The sequence below is a fragment of the Urocampus carinirostris genome, chromosome 17 (assembly GCF_059441175.1).
Source record: "Urocampus carinirostris isolate Australia breed hairy pipefish chromosome 17, RoL_Ucar_1.0, whole genome shotgun sequence".
NCBI lineage: Eukaryota > Metazoa > Chordata > Actinopteri > Syngnathiformes > Syngnathidae > Urocampus > Urocampus carinirostris.
This window is the reverse complement of record NC_142365.1, coordinates 26,573,304-26,590,105: the sequence shown is the minus strand read 5'-3', so window position 1 is coordinate 26,590,105 and position 16,802 is coordinate 26,573,304. Positions and strand designations below refer to the sequence as shown.

At 37.2% G+C, this 16,802-nt stretch overlaps 1 protein-coding gene across 4 annotated transcripts in view; it reads left to right on the top strand.

Annotated features, from left to right (window-relative positions):
• Positions 1-16,802, top strand: part of doc2b (double C2-like domains, beta) — a 140,664-nt gene that overhangs the window by 100,829 nt on the left and 23,033 nt on the right. For all 4 annotated transcript variants that reach the window (XM_088320542.1, XM_088320543.1, XM_088320544.1 and 1 more), the window contains 2 exons: positions 5,122-5,196; positions 9,232-9,341. In XM_088320542.1, coding sequence (XP_088176668.1) covers positions 5,122-5,196; positions 9,232-9,341 — 185 coding nt within the window. The remainder of the gene's footprint in view (positions 1-5,121; positions 5,197-9,231; positions 9,342-16,802) is intronic.

Below are 16,802 nucleotides of genomic sequence, written 5' to 3'. Positions count from 1 at the left end.
TTCAACTACATAGCTTTTTATGAAGCTTCTTTGTGAAGTCAGTTTAGCTAATTCTAACACATTAGCGACGGGCTAATGAAAAGTCTCTGGCTGGAGTTTGACACAAGAGTGTATTAAATTGCAAGTTGCTATCTTAAATATCATCAATTCAGTACATTGTAGGTGCCAGACACACAAAAAATATGTTAGGACGTACGGGCAAGAATCGTTAGCAGATGTTTCTTCTTCTTGCTGGTCGCCTTTAGCGACATTGTGATGCATATCGCCCATCTGCCTTTCCACCACGGTCGTCTCTAATGAATCGTAAATTACACTCAATGGAGTGTCCAAAATGCAGCTGTCACTTCCATACAGGTGCTAAAAGTATGCACACTCTGTCAGGCATGTATTCTCTGGCATAGCTTCCTTAGACTTTATCTGTAACTTGAAAAATTAATTTGCACATTTTTATGAGTATGCTCCACTGGTTTGCAAGACACAATGTAAAAACTTCTTGGTTATTTAGTTTTCGGTTCTCTTTTTTGTGTGAGTCATTGACTACATTTATATAAAGGGAATAGTTCGATTAGGAACAGAAGTTTGATTTTGGGCATTATCAGATTAAACACTTAAAGACAAAGGAATAACCCAGTTTACATAGCATTAGTGAGTATTCAGATTACAATGGCAAACCGAGAGCATGGTCACTAATGTCAGGGTAACATCAGGCGTAGCTTCCACGTTCAAAAAAGCTATTGTGTGTTATTTAGCGCATCCGACTTACGCCATATATGGTTCGATACAACTTTTGCATCCAACATATATCCACCGGCCAGTTAATCTGTCATGCATGCTTTTGTAATGTATATATATATATATATATATATATATATATATATATATATATATATATATATATATATATATATATATATATATATATATATATATATATATATATATATAGATATATATATATATATATATATATTTTTTTTTTTTATTTTATTTTTTTTTTTTGTGTGTGTGTGTGTGTGTGTGTATACAAAATGATCATATAATAAAGTAATCACGTCATTCTCCAATGGATGTGTTGTATCCAACATAGTAATTTTGATAACACAGGTTGGGTTGCATTCACTATAAGGCTTGTATAAGGCTTTCAATTTTTTGCAGCTCTGGACCAAGAACTTGTTGGGGTTTTTTTTGTCCAATATGGCTCTTTCAACATTTTGGGTTGCTGACCCCTAGGCTAGCTGGTTTATTTATTTCCTTGATTTGTATTATTGTTATTTTATTGTTTATTCGCGTACTGAAATGTACCTCGATTACTTTAATCTATTCTTAAATTACATTACATTTTTTGTTGATTGAATGGACTTTGATGATTTGATGATCTGATCGAATGGTTGGTTTAAAAAAATTTATCAGATGTTGCTACATTTACAGTTTTTTCTCCAAGTACTTTTTTACTTTTACTCGATTAATTGTTTGGATGACTACTTTTTATTTCTACTTGAGTCATATTATTCTGAATTAACAGTATTTTATTTGAGTAAAATCTTTGGCTATTCTACCAACCTCTGTGCATGAGAAATCGGAAATTGACATGACTAACCCAACTATTGCAATCAGAATACACGCAGTTGGACTAAGAACTTCATCGGATTTCTGTGTGCGTCTGCATGGCTTATATAATCAGAATCCTGGAAATAGTACATTTCCAATCGGAGTATTTCCTGCATGCAAACCTACCCATTGAAATGTACCTTATCGTTTTCTTGGGTGATATCCGCTTTGGCATCCCTTCATATTTGGGCTATTTCAGTTTATTTTCTTTAGTCTTATCAAATTTAATCTTGTGTACTTCAGTAGTGCTTAGTTGTAATTTGTCTTTTCACACCTTAATAAAAACTGTGTTTGGGACATATGAAGGGTGATGATTCATCCGGGAACGAAAGGAAATGGGGAGGCGGATGAGCAGTAGTTGGGTCGGGCCTGGCAGTTAGATTGGCCTTGTAAATTGATTCTGGATTCTGGGTTGTTTTACATTCAGCACAGCAGGAATGGGGAAAAAAAACAAATAAGGAATGATGTATTTACTTTGCATGGTCACGTTAATGGGATGTCAGTCAAGTTTGCCATAGCAAGCCTTATGAAATGTTGACTGTACGGGCAGAGGTTTTTTCCTACAGTATTTTTTGAAATAAATGAAAATTTCTGAAAAAACAAAACAAAAAAATATGAAGATATACTTTTATGTGCTGAAATAGTCTAAAATGAAATGAAAAATGAAATGATCTGCATTTATATAGCGCTTTTCAAGTCAATGACTTCCCAAAGCGCTTTACAATGTGCTCCACATCTCCCAATAGCGGCCTTGTATTGCAGCCATGTAAGGCGCTAAACTGCTTATTGGGGGTGTTAGGGGTTCAGTGTCTTACCCAAGGACAATTCGACATGTAACACGGACGAGCCGGGATTCGAACTGGGATCCCTTGATCCCAAGACGAGCGCTCTACCTCCTGAGCTACTGCCGCCCCCAGTCTAAAATTGAAAGTATTAAAAGTTGAGTTTTTGGGTTTCTTATTTATCCCACTACAGAATAATTGTCTGTTCTAAATTGTTATTGTTATTCTCCATTCAGCCGCATCATTATAATTATTATTTTTCTCATGTTTCCGTATTTTTATATTGTTTGTTATTTTACTGTATTTTTTCTCAAATTAAACTAGAATTTTAAAATGACTTCTCTAAATTGTTATTGTTTTTTTTTTAATGTAGCCACATCGTTTTAAGTATTATTTTTCTTATTTTGCCGTATTTTTTTTTCCCAGTTATACCATATTTCTTCTTGAATCTAACTACAATTTTAAACTGACTGTTCTAAATTGGTAGTTAAAAGTGACAGATTTTTACTAATTTTTATTATTTGCTGAATTAATTATTTGCTGGATAATTTTTTTTCTGAATTAATTATTTGCTGAATTAATTATTTGCTGAATTAATTATTTGCTGAATTAATTATTTGCAGATGATTGTCCTTATTTTAAGTATTTCCTATATTTTCTCTCTCAAATTTAACAAAACAAAGTTGTAGTGGGGAGCTGCAAACATTGAATAAATGTAGAGTAAAATCTGAAAACTTAAAAAGAGCAAACTTAACTGTCTACTCATTTGGAGTATTTCCTTTAAATTTCTTAAAATGCTATTTTAATTTACTATATTTTTCCTCAGATTAAACTGAATTCTAAGTTTTTAGTATTGCAGAATTGCAAAGATTGAATACATTTAGGGTAACATCTGAAAAGAATATACTGAAATGAGCAAAATTAACTTTTTTGCGTTTTTTTTTTCCTTTCCTCTAATTCCATTTTATTTTTCCATATTTTTTTCGAATTTAACTAAAAAAAACATTTTGAAATACAAATAAATTTGTTGTGAAATCAGAAAAAAAATTACTTTGAAATGGGCAAAATGTCAGAACCAGAACAGGAGGAGGACCCAGACACATTACGGGAATGGGGTGGTCATGCACGTTAACACAAATGACAGTGATTCGGCGATCGCTGGGCGGAAGAAGTAAGGCAGTGGAACAGGAAGCCAGAGGCCGACGAGATCCATACCAGATACACGAGCAGATGCCGGACAGACGGGATCGATACTGGACAAGACGGGACAGACAGGATTGATACTACACCGACGGGGTCGATACCGGACAGGACGGGGCAGACAGGATTGATACCAGATACCGGACAGACGGGATCGATACCGGACAGGACGGGACAGACAGGATCGATATCAGATACAGGAGACTGGAGACAGATATCAGACAGGACGAGACAGACAATACCGGATACCGGAGATTGTAGTAAGGTATCAGACAGGACGAGACCTGTCAAAAAACTTTTTTATTTTGCATGACATCTGATAATTATCTTGCTAAATAAAAAAATACATACATGATGAATATTTGCAAATACATAAAAAATACAAAATGTAAAAATTACACTTACATTATTTTAATGTACCCCATGCAGTACATAAGGTTCTTATGAGACGCAGGGGACAAGACACGCAAATATCTATCAGTATAGTTAACGGCCATCGGGCAGTCCTCTTTATTTGATTATTATTTTATTTTTAAGTTTTGTCTGGCTAGGTGGCACTGGACCCGCCTACCTTCCTTCTGCTAACATCCGCTACGATTCCCTATAACTGAGATTCTTTTGCACACAGGAGGGTGTTTTTCACAACATTTTTCACTTCGACTTTCTGACTGGAAACGGTTATTGGTAGAAATGGAAAAACGTGTTAAAAGGCGATGGAAAAGAAATCTAGTAGAAGAATAAGAGAGGCCGTTTATGAAGTAAATCATACTTGCTCCCAAATATAACATCACACTTAGCCACATGCACAACACATACACTGTCATACCCATGCACAAACACAACAATACTCTCTCACACTGACTACTATACTCTCATACACACTCTTTTACTTTCTCACACAGATTACTATTCTTTTCTACACACACAACTGTACTCTCTCACACATTTTACTATACCCTTACTATTCCACTAGTGAAAAGATCAACTCACCTCTCAGTGTTGTTTTACTTTGGTTATGTTTGGTAACCATGGCAATACACACTGATGTGTGTGCATATGTTGTAGAGTTCGACTTTAAAATGGAGTTGCTCCCAGTATAGTCGTATGTGTGAAATAACATAGTAGTATGTGTGTGACAGCATAGTAGTGTGTGTATGAGAGTATAGTAATATGTGTAAGATAATGTGTTTATTAGAGTACAGTACTCTGTGTGAGATAGAAGTGTGTATGAGAGCATAGTGGCTAGTTTGAGAGTGTATAGTATAGTGTGTATGAGAGTACAGGAGTCTCTGCGAGAGAGCATAGTAGTGTGTTTGAGAGTATTGTAGTATGTGTGATAGAGTATAGTAGTGTTTGTGGATGGTATGATTGTGTCTATATGAGCACATATTTGTTCATGTGTGAGAGTATTATGTTATATATGAGAGCAAGTCTGATTTACTTATTAAATGGCTTCTCATAGCACACGACCACTATACTAACTACAACAATATGTTGTTCTTTTTTGTTTTTTGGTTTTTTTTTATGCCAGGGGCTCAAGCCAATGGACCACAACGGGCTTTCGGACCCCTACGTCAAGCTCCACCTGCTGCCTGGTGCCAGTAAGGTATGATTTTATTGTGTTCCAAAAGAAATCTTGGAAAAATGATTATTTCATTAAAAGGGGGCATTTTGTATTATATATGCCTTCTTGTAGTAAAAAGCAACAACATTAATTTGAAGTAAAATAGTAATTTGAATAATGAGTAAAATTAATGGTAAGCAAAAATATACAAATTTTCATATAAAATTTTTACATAGAGTAATCCCTAGCTGTATCACGGTTCAGCAGACAACTCACAGCAAATGCTATCACTGGGGAAGGCGTGAGTGTGTGTGTGTTTGGGTGGGCATGACTGTCTGTACAGGGCAGGCACACAACTCAATAAGTCCACCGAGGGTCTGGCGAGAGCAGTGCTCAGAATCAAATGGATTGAAGTGAGTTTTGAGCAAGTATTTTTCATCATTTTAAAGCCCATCCTGTTCTTTATTAAGCAAAAGATAGTTTTAAAAATGTTATAATTCTTGGGGGTGTTTGGGTTGAATTTAAGGCATACCCAAAAACAGGCTGGTTACGCCCATGGATCTAAGCGATGAAACATTGGTGGCTTTTGCCTTCTAGCAATGACAAAAAGAACGCCGGCCTGCATTAAATTCATTTTCCTGTTGAAATTGAATTCCGCCGAAGCGTTGACGATCCAACCTCAGTGCAAAGAAGCTCCGTCCATCAAGGTCAAGGTGTTTCTTCGTCTTCCAAGAACGATTTTGAATCCCTGAAAGGCTTCAAATGATCGTCATTGTTGCCAGGATGGCGTAATATCCGTGTCAAATTTCAAGATCATTGGAAACAACGACGCCCGAAAATTGATGGGATGGTGACAACGGGTTTAGATTTAAGAAAGTAAATCTATATTAAGGCATGTCAGTTTATTTACCATTTACAAAAGTTTGAGGTCACCCAGACAAATTTGTGTTTTCTATGAAAAGTCGATAAGACATAAAAAAAAGTCTCAAAGGGCTGAACAGTCCACCGAGTCACTCTTTTATTAATCAAGTGAGATTTAAAATAAATAGAAAGTATAGTACAGACATTGAGGAGAATGTTAGAAATAATGATTTTTATTTGAAAACATAGCAGCTAAATGGTTAGTGCGCAGCCCCACAGTGAATTTGTCCAATGTTCAATTCCAGCTACCGCATTCTCCCTGTGTGGAGTTTGCATGTTCTCCCCGTGCTTGCATGGGTTTCTTCCGGGCACTCCGGTTTCCTCCCACATTCCAAAAACATGCATGTCAGGTTAATTGGCCGGCCCAAATTGTCCCTAGGTTTGAATGAGCGAGTGAGTTGTCTGTCTCTGTGCCCTGCGACTGGCTGGAAAACCAGTTCAGGGTGTCCCCTACCCACTGCCCGAAGAAATCTAGGATCGGCTCCAGCACCCCGACGACCCTACTGAGTATAAGGGGTGCAGACAATGGAAGGTTGGATGGAATCTATGTTACCAAGCAAATTGTTTGTCCAAACGTGTGCTTAGGAAACAATTGCATCAATCAAGGTGATGGTTCCGATAGAAGATTGGATTTGGCGGCTAGGCTTGGGCAGGAGCCACAGTACCCAATTTGACCGCCAGAGGACGTTAAAGCAAAAGCAGACCCTACGAAAGCCCATGTTTCGTGATTTTGTTGGTACTTATATATTTATTTTCACAAAAATCGGTTCAGCCGTTTCAGAGCCTATAAGTCCCATACAAACGCACACACACAAATTGGAATTCATAAAGCAGTTCAGATGCATTAGATAGCCTATTTTAGATAGATCGATTTAGATTTAAATGAAAACAAAAGAGTAAATAAATAAATAGACAAACATACAAATAATGACATCAGATTAATAAAAATAATTAGTCAATCAATAATAATTACAGATAAACAATAAAGGAATGATGATAAATAAAATGCATTATACGTAAACAATTTTTACTATAGTAATACTTTCAGGATTAAAGTACATTTGTATACTATTGTTAATCAAATTGAATTACAAAAAGATTTTCAAATATAATTAATTGTTTTATGGACAACTTTTTATACAAAATGTACTTTATTCCTAACTCAAATGTATCCTTTTTTTAACTCGACAAATCAAAATTAAATCAACATTATTTCCATTTAACTAGAACATTATTTATGATGATACTATATATTCGAGACATACCTAATTGGTATAATGGCGGCGCCCTCTGGCTGCGGCTGCACCGACTCGCTACAACGGGTCAGGTGTATCGACATTTCGTTCTGTGTACATTGTTACAAAGAATGACAATACAAAGGAAATTATTATTATTATTATTATTATTATATCATAAAAATATGATAATAAATCTTTTTTGTTTTCTTTCATCCTCACTGTTAAATGTGAAACTGGAGTGCCACGTCCAATTTCGTTGTCACAATATGTTCAACCCATTTTGTAACAATGACAATAAAAGTATACATTCTATTCTATTCTATTCTATTCTATCCTATTCTATTCTATTGTATTCTATTCTAATAATTAATCATAAATACACACACTAAAAGAAACTGCGGTTGATTTTAAGGATTGTTGTTCATATTTTATTATATTTTGGCATGTTTCTTTGTTAAGATAACAAAAATAATCCTTAAAATGATGAATTAACTGTCATAGCTAACAATTGTACTCATTGTAAAGACGATTTTTCTGATTTTACTATGTTTTAGCAAATTTCTTGATTAAGATTATGAAAATAAACCTTAAAATGAACTGAATTATCTACAATATCAAACAATTTAGGGATTTTTCTCATATTAGTATTTTTTAGCCTTTTTTTAAAATAACCCTCTAAATTAATTCAATTAGCTTCCTTATCACACAGTTTTGCTCACTTTTAGGATAAACTTTATTATTTGACTAGGAAAAAACCATACAGTAGATAGTAAATGACTCGAAAAACAAGTTAAGAATATAGTAAATTTAAGGAAGAAGGTAATTAAGGGACAGTGTGAATTATTTAGCGCCTCATAGTTGTAGAAAAATCTAATTCATTAAAAAACAATATTGACTACATAATAATCAAACCTTACATCAACTAGGATATAATTAGCCATTTATTTAATCTATTTTGTCAGCCTAGAAATTTGTTTCAAAAATAATCACAAAAAATAGTCAAAATATTTTTCTGCCAATGGCATCAGGATTTTTTTGCCTTCAAATAAATCCACTGTTTACATAACATTATAACACCAAAAAACTAAGATTGCAGAGTAATACTTTTGACTGTGCCTTAAAACAGGTGGCTCGTGGAACCTTTTTCAGTGGGTCGTGGGACTTTGGCTTGGCAAAATATTGCCTAGAATAAGAAAAATATGGAGGGTCAATTATACGCCATAAAAGTAGATGGCGATAATGCCCTGCTTGATTTCTTCTAATTGCTCAGTCAGGGACCACATTTTTTATTTTTTATTTTGTTGGTTTTATGCCCATTTTTTGCCAATAATTAAAAATTCAAAGAAAGTGATAAGTGGAAAGAAAAGTGGTAAACATTGACAACAACAATTGAGTTGAAGAAGGAAACGATTGCGAAATTCAAAAATGGCGTACAAGTGACTGCTATTGAAGCGCTGCTGGAGTAAATGGCTTAAAAATATGATGTTTTTAGCTTTTTACCACTATATTTATCTTAATTTACTCCAGAATGAAACAATTATCAATGTTTAGGTACAGGCTTTATGAATATTTTGAATGTCTTTTTTGTCATTAAAGTGTGATTTTGGTTCCTCAAGTCAAACCAGTTGAGAACCAGTGCCTTAAAAATAGCAGAAGAAGTGTAACTAGGAGCTAACCAGCATTGAGCATGAGAATCGATCATTGTTCAAAACGGCAAAATCTATTATTTGGACTAGATTTATTACACACAGTGCAAGGTTTCCCCGCATGGTGAAAGATTTTTACATAATCTTGGCAGCTTGTCAATAAAACTGACACAGAAGGACCGAAGCATCTCCGGGAAGTCAGGCAGCTTGTCGATCGTCCTGTTTTATGTTCAATATGTTGAACTGTCCTGTCCTGTCCTTCTATATGGCAGGCCAATAAACTTCGAACCAAAACCCTTCACAACACGCTCAACCCCATCTGGAGCGAGACGCTGACTTACTACGGCATCACCGATGAGGATATGGTCCGCAAAACGCTCAGGTACTTTCAGCCTTTACTTTACCTTTCTTGTCTAGTTTTTGTGGCTCTTTTTGTAACAAGTTGAGCCTTAGCTTCATTGCGCAAAATTTAAAAACTTTTTGATTTTTTACGGTTTTTAAGGTGAGGAACCATGTGGGGGAGGCAGGAACTGAGGCAGGGATGGTCAAAACAAGGGATAACATTTAGAATAGAATAGAATAGAACATACCTTTATTGTCATTGTTACAAAATGGGTTGAATATATTGTGACAACGAAATTGTACGTGGCACTCCAGTTTCACATTTTAGAGTGAGGATAAAAGAAAACAAAGTAGATAAAGGTTATAATTTACACAATATTTACACAAGAAAGTGTGGGCATGTAGGGTGTTACATAGAGTTTTGGGATCGTATTAGTGCAATATGCGGTAGTGCAAAATAGGCAACATTGTGCAAAGTGAGCATAGGCATTAATACAATTTTACATCTGTATGAGGTAGTGTGTTCGCAAGAATTTCAGTTTTTTTGTTTGGTGTGTGTCAAGGGGAGGGATGGCTCTGGTGGTGATGGATTTAATAACAAAAATATGGTTTAAAGAGGCAAACAAACATGGTTTCACAAAACAAATGCCCAAACCAGAAACTAAGGCCAAAACTGGAACTCGAAATTGCATGGAACAGAGAAAGCAGAAACAAACAAACTTGACTAGGTCTTGGAAACAAAATTAAAGCAACGATTACAATGGCAGAAGAACTAAAAATAGGCACAGTAAGATTTTTTTATAAAGGCTCTTCGAACTCAGTTGGGCATAATTAACACTTACTTAAAAGAGAAAAGATTCTACTTTTAATTTTTTGAAGACACCTCAAACGACACAACCCACCTTTAAGTACTCTATAAACTTTTTCTTTGTTTTTGAATAACTACTGTACTGTCAAACAATATTTTAATCATGTAGTTGAACTGAAAGTGGAGGGAATGTTTAGCCAATCAGAATGCCAAACACAATGCACACTGCAAATAAGTGAAGTATCGAGACAGTGAATAGTGAACCGTGGTATAGCGGGGGTTCACTGTAAACCTTTTTCTTTCTTTTTTTTTTACATTGTTGTTGAATTTTTATTCAAAGCTGTTCTCCAAAATAAAGACTGGTTTGAACTTTTGATTGGAAAATCCATAATGTAGATGAAGATTATTTCTCATTGTTTTATAAATTATGTCTCCTTTGTGGGTAAAAAAGTCTTAAAGGAGACAGTTTAAAAAAAATACAAAAATTGATATTGGAAATCTCCTTTTATTTCTGTCCATAAATTTGAATGTCTGATTTTTGTGTTTTTGGGATGTTGAAAAAACATTTTCAAAAATTAACTTAGTATATATACATTATTTTGAGAATATTTTTTATAACTTCTTTATTAAAGTCTCTGTCAGTAGTCATAGAAAACACTTTCAAAAGAAATGCTCCACCGCTCATTACACAATGCATCACAATGTATACGATTATGTAACCTGCTTAATAACACTCTGATAAAAATAAAGGAGCAGAGAATGGTAAAGTCACACTTTATACCTTGTGTAACATCAGTTTTGCGTTTAGAACAAGTAAAACAGCCATTTTTTCCAACAATATTACTTTTTGGTCAAAGCTCAACTATATTTTCATCTTTTCATCACTGACATTCTTTATTGTGTGACTCACTAGGCTTAAAAAAAAAATCGACTGTATCCCTTATCAATCACTCTCAACATGCTTTTTGCAACTATAGTCAACAGGAAATAATGGATCGCTGCCACACGCATGCTGTTCATTTTAGGCTGAAAGAACAGAAATAAAAACCTGCCACACATGACACAAATATTCCCTCTCGACTCCCGTTCTTAGCAATAGTTGACTGTGGATAATAGATCGCTCTAACCGTGCATTTAAGTTTAAGGGGGCCAAAACAGCACACCTCCCTACAAAGGTGCTCTCAGCAATATATGACATACAAGAACATGCATCGCAGCCGCATGAGTGCAGTTCAGTTGTCAGTGGATGGAACAGAGAAAAAGAGCCGCCACGATACACAAATTTGCTCTCTTGACCTTCGCTTTCAGCAATAGTCAATTGGGGATAATGGATCACAGCTGAAACAGTTCAGTTCATTTTGAGCTGGTCACAATGGCACCCTTAAGGGGACTGAACCCAGAAAAATGTGCTCTGCAAACCCCTGCTCTCAGCAATAGTCGACTGGGGATAATCGCTTGTGGCGGCAACAACTGAGCGATTCAATTTGACTGGGAAAAAATGCCACATCTCCATAATGGATCATGACCGCACCAGTTCAGTTTTTAGTGAACAGAGCCGAGAAAAGGCCGCCATGCATGACACAAATTTGCTCTCCTGACCCCAGACTCAGCAGGTCAATTGGAGATTAGTCAAGTGAAGTCAAGTAATGTTTATTTGTATAGCCCTTAATCACAAGGAGTCTCAAAGGGCTGCACAGACCACAGATAATTGCAAACCACAGATTGCAGATCGATTCTCAGGAGGCAAAGCATTCCACAATTTCGGGGCCCAAATGGAAAACGCTTTCGAACCTACGGTTCTCTTCTTGGCTCTTGGGATCACTAATAGACCAGCATATTCAGAGCAAAGGCTCCGGACCGGGACATATGGGGAAATTAAATTTGAAAGATATGAAGAAGCAAGTCTATGCATGATTTTGTATACTACCAAATAATATAATAACATAATATAATATAATGGCAGCACGGCGGCGCAGTGGTTTGCACGTGTGCGGCACAGTTCTGAGGTCATGGGATCGAACCTTCCTGTGTGGAGTTTGCATGTTCTCCCCGTGCTTGCGTGAGTTTCCTCCGGGCACTCTGGTTTCCTCCCACAATCCAAAAACATGCATTTCAGGTGAATTGGCCGTTTCAAATTGTCCCTAGGTGTCAATGAGCAAATGATTTGTCTCTGTGTACCCCGCAACTGGCTGGCAACCAGTTCAGGGTGTCCCCTGCGCACTGCCTGAAGACAGCTGGGATGTGCTCCAGCACCCCCGCGACCCTACTGAGGATAAGCGGTGCAGATAATGAATGAATATATTATAATACCGTGGGGCAGCACGGCGGCGCAGTGGTTAGCGCGTGTGCAGGCACAGTTCTAAGGTCTTGGGAACCTCCTGTGTGGGTTAAAATCCAGCTACCAGCCTTCCTGTGCGGGGTTTACTTGTTCTCCCCTTGCTTGCATGGGTTTCCTCAGGGCACCCCGGTTTCCTCCCACATTCCAAAGACATGCATTTCAGGTGGATTGGCCGGTCCAAATTGTCCCTAGGTGTGAATGAGCGAGCGAGTTGTCTGTCCCTGTGTGCCCTGCAATTGGCTGGCAACCAGTTCAGGGTGTCCCCTGCCCACTGCCCGATGATTGCTGGGATGGGCTCCTGCACCCCCGCGACCCTACTGAGGATAAGCGGTGCAGCTAATGAGATGAGATGAGATGAAACCAAAACAGTGCAGTTCATTTCAAGTGAGCCACAATGGCATGCTTAAGTGGCCTAAACCGAACAGAAATGTGCTCTATTAACCCCTGATGTCAGCAATCGTCGAGAAAGGACAATAGCTTGTGGCCAAAATCATGCATTTTGGTTTAAGCCAGAGCGCCACACCTCCTAAACAACCTACTGCCCGTCCCAGAACACAAAAATATGGGATTGGGAATAATAAATCACAGCTGCACTGAGGTAGTTAATCTTAAGTGAAAATAAAATAACAGCAGAAAAATTAGTCACTAGGTCCGATAAAATTGCGCTCTGCCAGTCCCCGTTGGCAGCAATATACGATCAAGGAGAAGGGATCGAGGTCACACAAAAGCAGTTTAGATTTTGGAGGAATGTAACATTCATTCTGTTGAATTGGCGCAAGACTGCAGTTATTCGTGAAACGATACTGAGAGAAGCACTAGAGAAAAGTTAGCTGCATTGCGTCAACCAATGACTTTTTAAATATGTCTAAATTAATGTTTATATGCTGGCAGCACGGCGACGCAGTTCTGAGGTCATGAGATTGAACCTCCGGTGTAGAGTTTGCATGTTCTCCCTGTGCTTGCGTGGGTTCCTTCCAGGCATTCCGGTTTCCTCCCACATTCCAAAAACATGCATTTCAGGTTAAGTGGCCGGTCCAAATTGTCCCTAGGTGTGAATGAGCGGAGCGAATTGTCTGTCCCTGTGTGCCCTGCGACTGGCTGGCAACCAGTTCAGGGTGTCCCCTGCCCATTACCTGAAGATAGCTGGGATGGGCTCCAGCACCCCTGCGACCCTACTGAGGATAGTGATACAGATAATGGATGATGGATGTTTATATGCTATTTTTGTAACTTCTAGGCTGATGAGTTAAAAAAACGGTGGTGCAAATGAATTTATTTGTTATATGCTTCTTTTTTTGTTAAATATCATTAATAAAAACTACGAGGGGAAATCTCTGTGAAGGAAAATATATACAGTGGCTTGCGGAACTATTTGGCCCCCTTGAACTTCTTGACCTTTTGCCACATTTCATACTTCAAACATCAAGATATAAAACTGTAATTTTTTTTGTGAAGAATCAACAATAAGTGGGACACAATCATGAAGTGGAACACTCTTTATTGGATATTTTAAACTTTTTTAACAAATAAATGAAAAAGTGGGTGTACAAAATGATTCAGCCCCATTGAGTTAATACTTTGTAGCGCCACCTTTTGCTGTGATAACAGCTGCAAGTCACTTGGAATATGTCGCTATCAGTTTTGCACATCGAGAAACTGATATTTTTGCCCATTCCTCCTTACAAAACAGCCCGAGCTCAGTGAGGTTGGATGGAAAGCTTTTGTGAACAGCAGTTTTCAGTTCTCTTCACAGATTCTCAATTGGATTGAGGTCTGGACTTTGACTTGGCCATTCTAACACCTTGATGTTTTTTTGGTGAACCATTCCATTGTAGCTTTTGCTTTATGTTTTGGATCATTGTCTTGTGGCCAGACAAATCTCCGTCCCAGTCACAGGTATTTTGTGGACTCCATCAGGTTTTTCTTCCAGAATGGTCCTGCATTTGTCTCCATCCATCTTCCCATCAATTTTAACCATCTTCCCTGTCCCTTCTGAAGAAAAGCAGGCCCAAACCATGATGCTGCCACCACCATGTTTGACTGTGGGCATGGTGTGTTGAGGGTGATGAGCTGTGCTGCTTTAACGCCAAGCATACCATCTTGGATTGTTGCCCAAAAGTTCGATTTTGGTCTCATCTGACCAGAGCACCTTCTTCCACATGTTTGGTGTGTCTCCCAGGTGGATTGTGTCAAACTTTAAACAACACTTTTTATGGATATCTTTAAGAAATTGCTTCCTTCTTACCACTCTCCCATAAAGGCCATATTTGTGCAGTATACGACTGATTGTTGTCCTATGGACAGATTCTCCCATCTCAGCTGTAGACCTCTGCAGTTCATCCAGAGTGATCATGGCTGCATCTCTGATCAGTTTTCTCCTTGTATGAGCTTAAAGTTTAGTGGGACGGCCCGATCTTGGTAGATTTGCATTGGTCTGATACTCCTTCCATTTCAATATTATTGCTTGCACAATGCTCTTTGGGGTGTTTAAAACTTGGGAAATCTTTTTGTATCCAAATTCACCTTTAAACTTCTCCACAACAGTATCTCAGACCTGCCTGGTGTGTTCCTAGTTCTCCATGATGCTCTCTGCACTTGAAACAGACCTCTGAGACTATCACAGTGCAGGTGCATTCATACAGAGACTTGATTACACACAGGTGGATTCCATTTTTCATCATTAGTCATTTAGATCAACATTGAATCATTCAGAGATCCTCACTGAACCTCTGGACAGAGTTTGCTGCACTGAAAGTAAAAGAACTAAATAATTTTGCACACCCACATTTTTTTTTTTTTTTTGTTAAACAAGTTTAAAATATCCAGTAAAGTGTATTCCACTTCACAATTGTGTCCCACTTATTGTCTTGGTGCACAAGGAATTCGTTTTATATATTGATGTTTGAAGTTTGAAATGTGCCAAACGGTCACAAAGTTCAAGGGGGCCAAATAGTTTTGCAAACCACTGTATATTGAGGAAAAAAACCTCACTAATTATTGTGTAATTCAATCTTACATACCTGAATTATAATTTCATTCTGAGTCCCCAAAAAGAACCCCAGCCATCTGGCTAAGGCACACTTTTTATGTCATTAATTTATTAGTCTGGCCTACCTGCTGATGGTTTTTCTACCATGTGGCCCCTGAGTTAAAACAACTTTGACACCCTTGCTTTAAAGTATTGTCAATTTCAAAAACTGTTTAACCCCGTAACGCTCCACCGACCCGCTAGCAGGCCGTCAGACTGCTGATAAACAAAGTTGTGTCTTCAGGATGTCACAAGTCACATACGTCATGCCACATTAATTCGAAAGATAAACTCTTGGGATTCAAGATATGATGACCATTTAAAAAACATCTAGATCAGTCTGAAACAAGATACCCGAAAACTATAAAGCCGGCGTAACTAACCCAAAAGTGCTGTGAAATTCAAATCATGAAACAATTATTCACAAACATAGTCTGGCTACATTGACGAGATTCCAATGAATCCAACCATATTTACTCCAAACCGCACGATAATGCAGACAGATAAAAAAAGAAATCCGCCTAAAAGTGATCCCGCATCGTTTGACGGTCCCTGTTTTCATTAGGTCGTTTCACTCCATAATTCCCCTCTAAAAATAAACAGACGTGTCAGACGATTTCTAATATGGCCGATAGCCTCTGATATTTTGATTGACATCACTCTTAGCCAATTGCAAGCCTTTTTTCACAGGTCTGTGACAACCTATCAGGGCCTGTATTAAAAATAAACAACTTAACATACCTTGGCTTAAAAAAACCTGTGACCAATAGTGATTTGTTAAAATCTTGATTGACACAATGGTTAATCAATAAAATTAATTGTATGCAGTTTACGGGCAGTATTTAAATCTGAGCCAAAAATAAACGCACGTAGATGAACCATTTATTGTGTGTACAATTATGGATAGATTTCTTAAAAAATAAGTCAAACATTTATAACTCTTTCAAAATATCTAAAAATTGTCCTAAGTAAATTACACAGTTGTAAAGTTTTTAGGGTTGTAAACTGTTGTCTCCAAATGGCCACTTTTGGAAATGCTTTGACATACCTTGAAAAAATGTGTAAAATACAATGTTTAGGTTTTCAGAATATGATCAAATTTGACCAGGGACCAGCTGTTTTCCACCTCAAGTGCCCATGCTACACTCTTCTCCAGGAATGGGACTGCATAAAAAAAAATCAGGCGAGAATAATAACCTTCTATTTCTGTGTGATTCAATTTAAATTACTCCAAATTAATACCACTGGCAGTGATTATTTCAGTTAGGGACAAAACTTCAAAGTGTTACCTTTCAAAAGAGAACAAAATGTTCATTTTCTCCAAATG